Below are 13,034 nucleotides of genomic sequence, written 5' to 3' on the forward strand. Positions count from 1 at the left end.
TCTTCTAGTTTAAAACCATTCCTCTTGTCCTGTCAGTATCTGATCATGTAAAAAGTCTCTCTCCCTCTTTTTTATAAGCCTCCTTTAGGCCCTGGAGGGGGCTCTAAGGACTCCCTGGAGCTTTCTCTTCTCCAGGTGAGCACCCCCAGCTCTCCCAGCCTGGCTCCAGAGCAGAGGGGCTCCAGCCCTGGGAGTGTCTTCCCTGGAACTGCTCCAACAGGTCTATGTCTTGTGCTGAGGACTCCAGACTTGGACACAGCTCTTCTGTGGGAGGGTCTCACAAGGGCAGAATAGAGGGGGAATGCATCTGCATTAGTCCTTTCATCAAATCCCAAGACTTCAAGTGGGATTTGATTTGATTTGATTTGATTTGATTTGATTTGATTTGATTTGAGGATGGGAGGTGTTTGTGTCTGGAGCAGGTGGGGTCACAGCAGTCAAGATGAGTTCTCACCCTCAGCTGGGGGAGGCCATCCTGTCACCAACAGATCCAAGCTTAGGAGTTGAGCAGGAATCACCACAGCTTTTGGAAAGTGTTTTTGCATGTGCAGCACACAAACAGGGCAGGAAACTCACCAGCAGTTCTTCCTTCTTCCTGTCCACCACCCTCAAGTCCTCCGGTACCGTGTCATCTATGACCAGCTTGTTCTCATAGGTTGACAGCAGGTCTCGGCCTTGCTGGAGGCTCCTCTCCAGGTTTGTGGCCACCTCAACTCTGTCAGGACACGAGGAAGGTGTTTAAGCACACCTGCACCCTCCTCCTGCAGGGCTCAAGCTGGGATTTAAGCCATGACTTACTTCTCCTGGGCAGCGCTGAGCAGCTGCACCACACGCTCGTACTTCTTGTTGGTGTTGTCCACCTTGTTCCTCACCAGGGTGGCACTGCCCGTGTTGGGCACGGACTCGATGAAGGCCTCGCACTCCTGGATCTTCCTGCTCTTCTCAGGCTCAATGCGACGGACCTCGTTGGTGATGTTCTGCAGGAGAACAAAGCAGGAGTAACACATCGCCTCATTGGTGATGTTCTGCAGGAGAACCACATCACCTCATTGGTGATGATCTGCAGGAGGAACACATCACCTCGCTGGTGATGTTCTGCAGGACGAACAAAGCAGGAGGAGCACATCACCTTGTTGGTGATGTTCTGCAGGAGAACAAAGCAGGAGGAACACATCACCTCATTGGTGATGTTCTGCAGGAGAACAAAGCAGGAGGAGCACATCACCTTACTGGTGATGCTCTGCAGGAGGAGCACATCACCTCATCGGTGATGCTCTGCAGGAGGAACACATCACCTCATTGGTGAGGCTCTGCAGGAGGAACAAAGCAGGAGGAACACATCACCTCATTGGTGATGATCTGCAGGAGAACAAAGCAGGAGGAACACATCACCTCGCTGGTGATGTTCTGCAGGAGAACAAAGCAGGAGGAGCACATCACCTCGCTGGTGATGTTCTGCAGGAGAACAAAGCAGGAGTAACACATCACCTCGCTGGTGATGTTCTGCAGGAGAACAAAGCAGGAGGAGCACATCACCTCATTGGTGAGGCTCTGCAGGAGGAACAAAGCAGGAGGAACACATCACCTCGTTGGTGATGATCTGCAGGAGGAACACACCACCTCGTTGGTGATGTTCTGCAGGAGGACAAAGCAGGAGGAGCACATCACCTCGTTGGTGATGTTCTGCAGGAGAACAAAGCAGGAGGAACACATCACCTCATTGGTGATGTTCTGCAGGAGGAACAAAGCAGGAGGAACATATCACCTTGTTGGTGATGTTCTGCAGGAGAACAAAACCTTTACAGCAGCTGAGCCAGGAGCTGGCGGCTACAGAGGAGCCACACTTGGCTGTCCAGGGTGAGGAAGGAAGTCAGGGCTGAGGATTTGTGTTTGGTGGAAGGTGCCTTCCAGCCCTGCAGGGCACAGAAGGATATTTTTGGCTGACTTTCTTTTGACCTGTCTGTCCTTAGCAAGGAAATTCCAGCTGGGGAGTGGTTCCCAGCAGCTCCAGCTCTGTCAGGGACATGCTGGGTTCATCTGGGCCGTTGGGCTCTGACAGGTGAATCCTTGCCTGGACATCAAAGTGCTGCAGGCAGTTGGGGCAATTTGCTTTCTCTTGTGGTAGCACCTGGATTTTGACACAGCCCTGGGCAAGTGATGTAACCAGGACCTGAACTTCCTCCTAAACCTAGGGAGGTTTGTGGCACAGAGCCTGGCTTAATTAGGGGTCTGAAAAAGAGGAAAGGAGAGCTGGATGCTACTGGCACTGGAGCCTGGAGGAGCAGGTCCACAAGGAGAAGCTGCCTCAGACTACAAGGGTTTTCCTGTTCCTCTCTGAGCTGGTGATAGTGGTGGCAAAGTTCACCAGGCAAAAATCCTACATAAATTATTGGGTTGAATAGCAGGCCAGTGTCATTCAATATGACAATATCCTTGGAAATATTCTGAGAGATCTTCACATCAGCATAGATCTCAGACTGAGAGCTAATAATAAGAAAGAGCAGAGCTCAGTCTAATGTAAATTTATTGTAAAGTATGATTCAAAGCTGCTCTGTGTGCCTTCATCCAGGGTAAAATAAATCAAGAAGGCACCTCCACTTTGTTTCCACTGTCAGTACACTCATAGGGGTGTAAATCCTCATCAGTGTAAATCCTGGATGAATGTTGAAAGTTTATAAGGTGGGTTCAGAACATACTTTTGAATAGCAGTTAAGAGAACCTACATCGCTTCTTGCTCACTGGCTATGATGAACTCCATTTTATCCTGCATAAATCACTGGGTTGAATAGCAAGCCAGTGTCATTCAGTATGATAAGCCACTGTAGACCTCTGAATCATGATAATGCACAGAATCATCCACAAGCTGCCCCAGCTCTGGAAAGAAGTTTTGTTACTGCCCTGGCTTTCACAGCAGTGACTCGAAGATTCCTCAATGATTCTGTGTTGAATCGCTGTTCTCAATAAAGAGTTTCATGTCTCAGGTCTGGGAGACTTAGACATGTGCTTGGATGATGGGCAGGATCCAAACCTGAGGGCTCCCCCCTCATCCTCACAGCCACCACCTGCAGCCATCACCTTTTTCCCATTTGACTGAGCTGGCAAAGGTTTTGGGCTTCTGAGGCTGCTCATAGGGCTGCTCCCCATCCCTGCTGGAAGCAGCTGTGAGCATCTCTCCACATCCCATTTCCAGGGCTCGGGGAGCACCTTAAGCACCCTTGGCAATGGAGACCCCCGCTGGAGGCGCTTTGGGAGCACGGGCTCTGGCAGGCCCGTCCCTCAGCCCCTCAGCCCCACCTTGAGGTCCTTGGAGCGCTCGGTGCTGTCCTGCACGGCCCGGCTCTGCTCCAGCGGCGGCCGCAGGTTCGCTGTGATTGCTTTCTCCTGCTTGTCCAGGTCACTGGTGACTTTCTCCAGCCCTGCCAGGAGCTGGCGTCCCCGAACTGATGCAGCATCTGGACAACAAGAGGAGACCAGGTTGAAGCTGGTTGGAGCTGGGTGTGGGCTCAGTCCCACTGGTGAGTGCCAAACCCTCGTCCTGCTGCTCTCCCCCAGCCTGGCCTGCTGTGACCACAGCCTGGCTGCTCTGCCCCCCACCCATCCAGCACCATTGTTCCCAGGACCCTTAGGAGATGGGAACATGCCCATAAGATGCTCCACCACCTCAGCTCAAGCCTTTCTGTGCCCCAGGCTGCCCTCCTGCCCACACCTCCGATGCTGTCTGCCTTCAGCCCCTCATAGCGCTGCTGCAGAACGTTCTTGCAGTTGTTGGTCTTCTCCTTCACGGTCACATACTGCTTGGCAATTCTGCAGAAGGAGACAGCAGGAGGTCAGTCACACCCTCAGCCTCTCCATCACCCCATCACCATCCTGGATCTGCTCCAGCTCTGGAGGGGTTGTGGGGGCTGCTCCCTCGAGGCAGCCATGAGGCAGGTGGGGGAAAAAGCATCTTCACCCCATGCTGGGGTAAGAGCAGCGTCTTCATTAGAACAGGGGAGAGGCCGCCGGGCAGGAACCTGCCTGCTGAGGGAGGGTGGGCAGCTCCCCCTGCCACAATGACCCCCAGAGCAGGGGGAGCCTGGGTGCGATCTTTGGGCAAGCAGGAAGGGGCAGGAATCTTCCAGGAGGAAGCCTGAGGCTCCGAGAAGGCAGAGCTTCGCTGTGGGAACCCCTGGGGCACCAGACCGGGGTGCAGCGCTGGTGGCAGCGCCCGGGGCTGGGGCTGGGGCAGGCAGAGGCCGGAGGGGCAGCGGGACGGTCCCGCCCGGGCTGGGGGCACGTACTGCTCTGCCAGGGCGATCGCTTCGGGGTCGGGCGGGGGGATCATGAAGCAGACCCCGGGGGCGCTGATGGTGTCTCCTGCGCTGTCGGCCACTTCCCAGAGGTCGCCGCTGTTGCTGTGCAGGGTGTAGTGGGCGCCGCGGCTGATCTGGCCCTGGGGGACAGAACCGGTCACAGCAGCACGGCCCGAACCACCGCCCGCAGCACAGCCCCGAGCGCTGCTCCCGACTCCTCCATGGGGAGCCTGCCCCTCGCCAGAACCTCGTGTGCCTGCTCCTCCCTACCCCTGCTCCTCCCTGCCCCTCGACACAAACTCGTGTGCCTGCTCCTCCCTGCCCCTCGACACAAACTCGTGTTCCTGCTCCTCCCTGCCCGCAGCCTGCAGCCACCCAGCCGTGCCTCTTGCGACAGCCACGGCAAGCAATTCCCACTCGGGCAGAGATGAGGAGGCGTTTCCAGGGCTGTGCCCTGCCTTGCCTTTTCGGAGGAGCCGGCAGCTGAGTTGGCTGGAGCTGCTGGCCCCTGTCCCACCCCTGTCGCTGCCGTGGTGGCTGCCGGCTCTGCTGTCCCATCCCTTTGGCCAGCCCTCAGACTGAGGTGTCGGTGGAGGGGGATGAGGGGATGCGGGCTGGGAACGGCCCGTGGCGGTGGGGCGTTCCTTTGGTCAGGAACACGCCGGGACAGCAGCTTGGGGAGCGTGAGAATGTGACAGAGCTGTGCTGTCGCAACATCCCCAGGGGGTGTGAGAGGCAGCGAGGCTGCGTTTCCCCCAGATCCCTCCTTCTCCTCCGCTGCAAAACCTGCTCTCCCACCGGGGCGAGGGCGACCTTTGCCTCGTTCCCCCTGCAGGAGCCACCACCACTGCTTGGGCAAACCTGCTCCTTCCCCCAGAGCCGCTTCCCCTGCCATGCCCCGAGCAGTGCTGCCCACCCGGGCCAGGGATGGATGGATGATGGATGGATGGATGGATGGATGGATGGATGGATGGATGGATGGATGGATGGATGGATGGATGGATGGATGGATGGATGGATGGATGGATGATGGATGGTCAGGGATGGGTGGATGATGGATGGATGGATGGATGGATGGATGGATGGATGGATGGATGGATGGATGGATGGATGGATGGATGGATGGATGGATGGATGGATGGATGGATGGATGATGGATGGATGATGGATGGTCAGGGATGGGTGGATGATGGATGGATGGATGATGGATGGATGGATGATGGATGGTCAGGGATGGGTGGATGATGGATGGATGGAGATGGATGGATGGATGATGGATGGTCAGGGATGGGTGGATGGTGGATGGATGGATGGGTGGATGATGGATGGATGATGGGTGGATGGATGGATGATGGATGGTCAGGGATGGATGGATGGATGGATGGATGGGTGGATGGATGGATGATGGATGGAGGGATGGGTGGATGGTGGATGGATGGATGGGTGGATGATGGATGGATGGATGGATGGGTGGATGATGGATGGATGGATGGATGGGTGGATGATGGATGGATGATGGGTGGATGGATGGATGATGGATGGACAGGGATGGGTGGATGGATGATGGATGGATGATGGATGGATGGATGATGGATGGACAGGGATGGGTGGATGGATGGATGGATGGGTGCAGTACCTGCTCGCCCTCGTACTCGCACAGCGCCTCCACGGGCACGGGCTGCGGCGGCGGCTGCCGGCGGAACCGCAGTGGCAGCACCTGCTGGCTGCGCTCCTGCAGAGACTTCACCACAGCCTCGTACTTGTCCAGGGCCTTCTCCTGGTCCTGGCACGGGGCAAGAAGAAGAAACAGTAGGAAAACAGGGGAAGAGCGAACTCCTGGGCTCTCACAGCCAGCGAGGAGCTCATTCCCACACAGCTGGGGCAGAGACTGTGGCTGTTTCTGTGCTGAAGGCACCTCCTGCAGCCCTGTGTTCCTGTTCCAGGTGCTCCTGCACTCTCCTGCCTCCCTCTGCAGCCGGGCTGAGGGCTGGGACCGTGCCCGGGGGTTGCCATGCCAGCGGGCAGTGACAGGGCCCCTGTGCCCGGCCCACACGTGGCTGTGTGTTGGGGCATAGCCCCACTCCCAGCTCTGATTCCAGCCCTGCCCCAAGGCTCTCCAGCAGCTGCTCTATTTCCAGCCCTGAAGAGATCCCAAGATGCTGAGTGGGATGGAGCACGCAGGAGCAGAGGACACAGCTCTTGGGAAGGGCTGTCAGCTGTCCCAAATCACCTGCATCAGCTGGGCCTGCTGCAGCATGCTTGGGCTTGGGCTTGGATTTAGGCTCGGGCTCAGGCTCAGGCCCAGCACAGCCCTTCCCAAGTGGGTGATCTCCAGCCCAGCTCACTGCAGCACAGCGAGTTCCACCACCTCCTCTGGCAGCAGGTCTAATTATGCTCCCACCCCTAACGAGTGCTAACTCAATGAGAGAACAAATAAAAACCAGCCCAGTGAGCAATTACGTTGCTACGGGAGAGGCAATCTCTAGCCAGGGGGGAAGGAAGAGCTGGGGGAAGGCCGGGTTAGCCCTGCTGCTCCCCACGGAGAGAGCTGGGCCAGGTGCCCACACGGGCAGGGACATCCCAGTGACAGTGCCATGGGACAGTGGCGCTGCTGCTGCTGCTGCCAACCCTGCAGCCCTGCCTGCAGACACTCACATCCAGCTCCCGGAGGAGGGACTCCAGCTGGTATCTGTCCTTGAACTCCGGGCTGAATTTTTGGTCCAGGTCTGTATCCACCTTCTTCAAAAGCTCCTGAGCATCCTTGGAGTCCTTCTGAAACTGCAGAGAGGGAAAGTGTCTTGTGAGAGAGGATCCTGCTGAAACAGGAGCAGACCCTGCATGGTCTTCACACAGCAACCAAGAGCTCCTCTGGGAATCTGAACACTAGAATATGTGGAGAAAGGCCAGGGATCACTATTTCCCTTGCTCAGGACATCAGACTGAAGGAAACAACAACCAGGGAGGAGCAGCTTATTCCATGCTGAGCTGTTAAGTCCCACCTTTCCCTGCCCTCACTTTCGTTTCACCGGGACAGCACCACCACGGTGTGTGGTGCCACCGCTGCCAGCGCCAGCAGCAGGGAGAGCCCAGCCCTTGCTCACACAAACCATCCCCTGGGGCAGCTGTTCTGGCAGATCCCCACAAAAGGCACTGCCTGGGCTGGGCACCGCAGCTCAGCTTTGGCAGGAGCCTCACGGGGTGGGGAACACGCCCAGGCTGTGGGAGAGGAATCCAGCCCGACCTGCTCCCCTGCAGAGCCTCCCTGGCTGTCAGATGCCATTTATCCAGCAGACATCTGTCTGCCCAGCTCTGCTGGGACACTCAGCCCTTGTGCCCGGCTCCCCGGGGGGCTTCGGCACCTGGGACTTCCTACATGGACCTGTTCTGCATCCCAGAGGAGATGCAAGCTCTCCCCATGCCCTGTTTGGGGGTGAGCATCTCTGCTGTCCTGGGGACAGGGAAGCTGACACCCACTGTGGCTCATGACACTTCTGTGGAACAGAAGCTTTCTGCAAGTCATGCTTGGCCAAGCAATCACTTACCTTAGGTGCCTGAGCAATTATGACTTGTGTTCTATCAGCTCAAGGTGCTCTCCTAGCCTTAAAAATCCTGGGTTTGGAGCACTCCATCTCTTCTACCCAGTTTCCAGAGCAGCAGGAATTTTTGTATTCTAGGATCTCCTGCAACCCAGCACCCACTCTCCAGGCTCCAACAAGTCACTGTCCCCGGGGATGTGGTACCTGGTGGAAGTCCTCCATGAACTTCAGGTGGCTCTCCTCGCAGATCAGCAGGTTCAGGTACTCCTTCCAGTCAGCGTGCACAGCCTCGATGTGAGCCTGCAGCACAGGGACAGGGACATCAGCAGGACGCCCTGGCAGGGGAAGCCTGAACTGCCCAGCAGAAGTCCCAGTTCATCCTGAGTGAGCAGCTCCTTGGCTGCCTCTGGAGCCACCCAGATGCTCTCGGGGGAGCCCAGGATGGGAATAGCCAAGGCTGGGATGATCCCATGGGAACACAGCCTGTGTGCAGGTGGCACATCCCTGTGTCCATCCTCCCACCAAACAGGGAAGGGTTCCACCACAATTTATCCTCTCTAGGTGGGCACAAGGTAATTGCCACAGGAATGAGAAAGATGAGAAGAGCTCCTTAGGTTTATCTTTCCTCCTCCTGTGGTGTTTACACATCTGCAAGTGAAGGAGGCTTTTTCCCCCTTGGCATCTCAGGAACTGAAGTCACGAGTGGTGTTGGCACTGGGTCCCGCTCTGGAGAAGGGCTGGGTGAGTCTCCCATGCTGCAGGGTGGGTGAGGGGCTGGGAGCCATCCCTGGTGCTCACCTCGATGGCGTTCTTCCCAGGGTGGTTCTGGGCCAGCAGCTGATCCCCATCAGCGTGCAGCTTGTTGATGGCCTCCTCCTTCTCCTCCAGCTTCCGGTGGATGAAGTTCTGGATGGAGAGAGGTGAGATATTGATCCCCACAAAAGGGAGGAGGCCCTGGCTGCACTCTAGGGCTGAGCAGCTCCACAAGACTGTGTGCTGCTCTTCCACTGCAGCTTTCACTTTTCCTTCCCTGGCAGATGTTGCTAAAGATGCGACTGCTGCCAAGCCAGCTCTGAGACAAAGGACTGGAGGCTGAGGGAGCTGTCCCTGTCACGGGGACACTTCCCCATCATGTTATCTTTGGCACAGCTAAGGGTTAACCTCACTATCCCTGTGCTACCAGCTGCACATCTCAAAGCCCTTCACGATGGGCTGGGGGAGACTGAGGCACAAGAGAAGGGACATTTCCTGCCCCCATGCAGCTCCTGGCCCTGTGCCCAGCTCCCCTTTGCCCAGGCCAGGCACAGACCTCATACTGGCGGCGCCGGCTGGGGTAGTCCAGGTTGTGGTCGCTCCAGTCGTAATGGGTCCTGTCCTTGGCCTGCTGATCCAGCCAGTAGAGCTTGTTGGTGCAGCGCTGCATGTAATCCTGCAGTGAGTGCAGGTCCTGCTGCCGCTGCTGGGAGCCGGCCTGCAGAGGGACACACGGACAGCTCAGCCCAGAGCTCCTCCCTGGGCCTCCCCCAGGACCACCCCAACCAGGGACCCCTCCAGGAGGAGATCCCAGGGACACCCCGACAATAGATCCCTCCAGGAGGGGATCCCAGGGTCACCCCAACAATGGACCACTCCAGGAGGGGATCCCAGAGCCACCCCAACCAGGGACCCCTCCAGGAGGGGATCCCAGAGCCACCCCAACAAGGGACCCCTCCAGGAGGGGATCCCAGGGCCACCCCAACCAGGGACCCCTCCAGGAGGGTTCCTTCCCCAGGATCCCAGGTGCTCTTACCAGCAGCTTCTGGTATTTGGCTTGGAAGTCACTCATGCTTTCCTGGAGGAGGAGCAAGGCAAGGGTTAGGAGGGGTGGCTGGAAACACTTGGGTGCTCTGATGGGGGCTCGAGGGTGCAGAGGGATGTGGGTTTAGGCTGGAAGGGATGTGGTTTATGGGATTTGCCTCATTGTAAAGCCAGAGCTGGCGTGCAATGCTGGGCTCTCAGGCTGGGAGGGGATCTGGGCACCCACCCAAACCTGCTGTAGGATGGTGGGACAGGACACCCTTCCCTTCATCCTGGGCTCAGGGCAGCAGGGACAGGGGCAGGAGAGCTGACCTTGCTTCCTTCCTTGACGATGTGGGGCCCGATGGCCATGACCTCGTTGTGGAAGATGTTGTGCTCTTCTACTTGGCTGTTGACCAGCGGCAGGTCAGTCCCAAAGCCTTTGCTGCTCAGCGCATCCTGGGGTGCACAGGAGTTGGGCTTAGCAATGGGGGAGGGGGGGGAGGCTGCCAAGACCTAAGAAACTCCTCTTGGAGTGGCCATGGAGCTGGGCTTGGATGGGCTCCAGTGGCTGCAGTGCAGGGATGCCCCAGGAGAGTGTGGGTGAAATCAGCTGTGCTGGAGGGCAGCCATGGGAAAACCAGTTTGGGGGTTAAACCCTTCTCTGGCTGGAGGAGTGCAGGGAGTGGGATAAAATGCAAAATAAAGCTGTGGAGTAGAGCCTAAAGCAGGTGGTGACTGCAGATGCTGAGGCCAGGAGTGGTGCCACCTCGAGCACTGACTCCTGGTGCCAGAGCAGCCAGCCTTGTCCCACCAGCTCTGCCCCTCCCCAGCCAGCCTTCTGCAGCTCCCACTGTGGAGCTGCCCAGAAGTTTTCCACGAGCCAGGTTCTCCATGGGGAGCTGCAGGAGTCCCTGCCCAGCTGGTGCTACTGGCCAGGCAGTGGCACTGGTGGCCCCTGTACCTGTTTCTCCTCGATCACTGTTGTCCAGTTGACCTGGGGCTCGATGTGCTGCAGGGGGAAGTTGTAGATCTGCTCGTGTTTCGCTCTCAGGTTTGCCACGCGCTCCTTCAGCTGCCGGATGCTGCAAGAAGGGAAAGGTGAGGGTGGAATCAGCATGTGGCCATGGCTGGCATTAGCACTGCTGGGTGCAGCTGATCTTCTCCAGGCCCCCTGGATGGTGGGCTGTGCTTGGGGAGAGCCCAGGCGGGCTGGCAGCAGCTGTGCTGTGCAGTGGCTGGGCAGGGAGAGGGCACCCCCTGTGCTCTGCCCTCTGCCAGGGGCTGCTCCCGTGGCTGTGAGCTCAGGGCACTGGGGCAGTGTGGGGCACAGGGGGCAGGTGCCACCTTGCCAGGCTGCCATCATCTCACACTCCCCGTGCCCAGGATGGCGGGGTCACACATCCTAAGGGGAGCTGGCATGCAGAGGGGCCCGTGGTGATCCCCCCTCCACTGCAGGCAGAGCCCCTGGAGCAGAGCAGAGCCCCTGGAGAGGCCTCCCCTCGCCCAAGGGCTCTGGGGACAGTGGCACTCACTCTTCCGTGATCATGTCCCCCTGGGGGTGCTTCATGTGCCGGGCCACGGCCGCGTCCCCGTCCAGCACGTAGAGCAGCTTGTCAGACTCGGAGAGTTTCTGTGCTGTCAGCTCCTTGTACTGTGCCAGCTGGCATGACTTGATCTTGTGCAGGTCCTGAGCAGAGGGACAGGAGGAAGGGTCACCTCTGGGTGGCCAAGAGGTCATCCCACCCCACTCTCCCTGGCACTGGAGAGGGCAGGAGCTCTGCTGTCTCCCACCCACCTGGGATGGATTTTACTTTCCATCTCCTGTCACAGGATCATGGAATGGTTTGGGTTGGAAGGGACCTTAAAGACCATCCAGCCATGGGCAGGGACACCTTGCACTTGACAAGGCTGCTCCAATCTCAGCTGCTGGGGGAGGGCTGGGGAGCTGCATCACCTCAGGATGCATCCTTTGGGATCAGGAGGGTGGCTCAGGCCTTTGGGATCAGCAGGGTGGCTCAGGCCTTTGGGATCAGCAGGGTGGCTCAGGCCTTTGGGATCAGCAGGGTGGCTCAGGCCTCTCCAGCCCAGCTCCCTGCTGGAATGCACACCCCACTCTGCACAGTCCTGCCCTCCTGGGCAGGGGGGCATTCTGGGGGGCCCTGTTGCCTGGAACACCCTCCCACCCTCTTCCCACGAGTGGGGGGACCCCAATAACCCTTAAATGAGCCTTGCAGACCATCACAATCCAGGTGGCACTGCAGGGCTGGGCAGCCACCCACGCCTGCCCAGGAGAGGAGGGGAGAGCCCGGGCAGTGCCAGGGGCAGGAGGCAGAGGGGCTGCAGGGAGGAGCTGTGACTGGGGGACCGTGCCCTGCTTACATTCTGCATTCGGGAGTCGGTCTCCACGATGTTTTTCTCCACCTGGTCCGCATTTTTCTGCAGGCGCTCGATGAGCTCGGTCAGCTCTTTGCTGGAGATGCTGGGGACAGAAGGGGGGTCTGGTCACCCCACGGGGGCGGGCACAGCTGCCGGGGGTGACCCCGGGGGTGGCCGGGGGCCAGCCGAGCCTGCCAGGCTGTGCAGCTGTGTGTGACTCACTGCTGCCTTCCAGCTCTTTCCAAAATACTCGGCCGGGGGGCCGGGAGGGGGCGGGGGACGCCTGGAGACGGGAGCGGTGCCTGAGCCTCCCTCGGCCTCGGAGCGGGGAAGGAAAGAGCTCTTTGCAGGGACACGGAGAGGGTCACAGAATATCCTCAGCTGGAAGGGACTCACGGGGAGCATCAGCTCCTGGCCCCGCACTGACACCCCAACAATCCCGCCCTGTGCCTGAGAAGGGGGGTCCGGTGTGGAAATAGAGGAGCTGGAGCAGCAGGCAGCCCCCATGCCCACAGGCAGGTGCCCCTTGGAGGGTGTTGGCCACGGGCAGCCCCTGCTGCAGCCCTGCTTGCCCCTCTGTGCCGCCCCAGGGCTTCCCTCTGCAGGGATTTATCCACGCTTTAACCCCAGGCAGGGGATGGGGTCACACACCTTGCATCTCCTGCAGTGCTGGGCACTGGTTTTGCTGCCAGGGTGACACTGGCCAGGCTGGCAGGGTGCAGGGCCAGCCCAATACTCCCATCCCAGTGCAGGGACGGCGGGGCTGGAGCAGAGGCAGAACCCGTGACAATGCAGGCTCTGCATTGCTGGACTTCTTTTAAACATTTCATCCCGGTCTGTCACTGTGGCTGCGAGGAGAGGCTGCACATGCCAGGGCCGTGTGCCAGGCACTGCCCAGCTCTCCCAGCCCTGACCAGGGGCAGGAGCAGGGTGTGCCCCCCAAATCCCTGCAGCCAGAGGGGGCTGAGGCTGCTGGCAAGGCTGGGGTGTCCCAGCTGTGCTGCTTTGCCATCTGGGCTGCCTCAGTGCAGTCCCAGCCACCTTCATATGA

General features: G+C 58.7%; 1 protein-coding gene across 1 annotated transcript in view; it reads right to left on the bottom strand.

Moving 5' to 3' along the window:
* PPL (periplakin) overlaps positions 1-13,034 on the bottom strand; it is a 29,051-nt gene that overhangs the window by 7,708 nt on the left and 8,309 nt on the right. The window contains 15 exon segments of the mRNA XM_030957991.1: positions 577-715; positions 799-977; positions 3,295-3,452; positions 3,707-3,804; positions 4,281-4,432; positions 5,929-6,075; positions 6,948-7,070; positions 8,033-8,128; positions 8,627-8,734; positions 9,138-9,299; positions 9,618-9,659; positions 9,938-10,063; positions 10,569-10,689; positions 11,140-11,294; positions 11,987-12,086. Coding sequence (XP_030813851.1) covers positions 577-715; positions 799-977; positions 3,295-3,452; positions 3,707-3,804; positions 4,281-4,432; positions 5,929-6,075; positions 6,948-7,070; positions 8,033-8,128; positions 8,627-8,734; positions 9,138-9,299; positions 9,618-9,659; positions 9,938-10,063; positions 10,569-10,689; positions 11,140-11,294; positions 11,987-12,086 — 1,906 coding nt within the window.

This window comes from Camarhynchus parvulus, chromosome 14 (genome assembly GCF_901933205.1).
Source record: "Camarhynchus parvulus chromosome 14, STF_HiC, whole genome shotgun sequence".
Classification (NCBI taxonomy): Eukaryota; Metazoa; Chordata; class Aves; order Passeriformes; family Thraupidae; genus Camarhynchus; species Camarhynchus parvulus.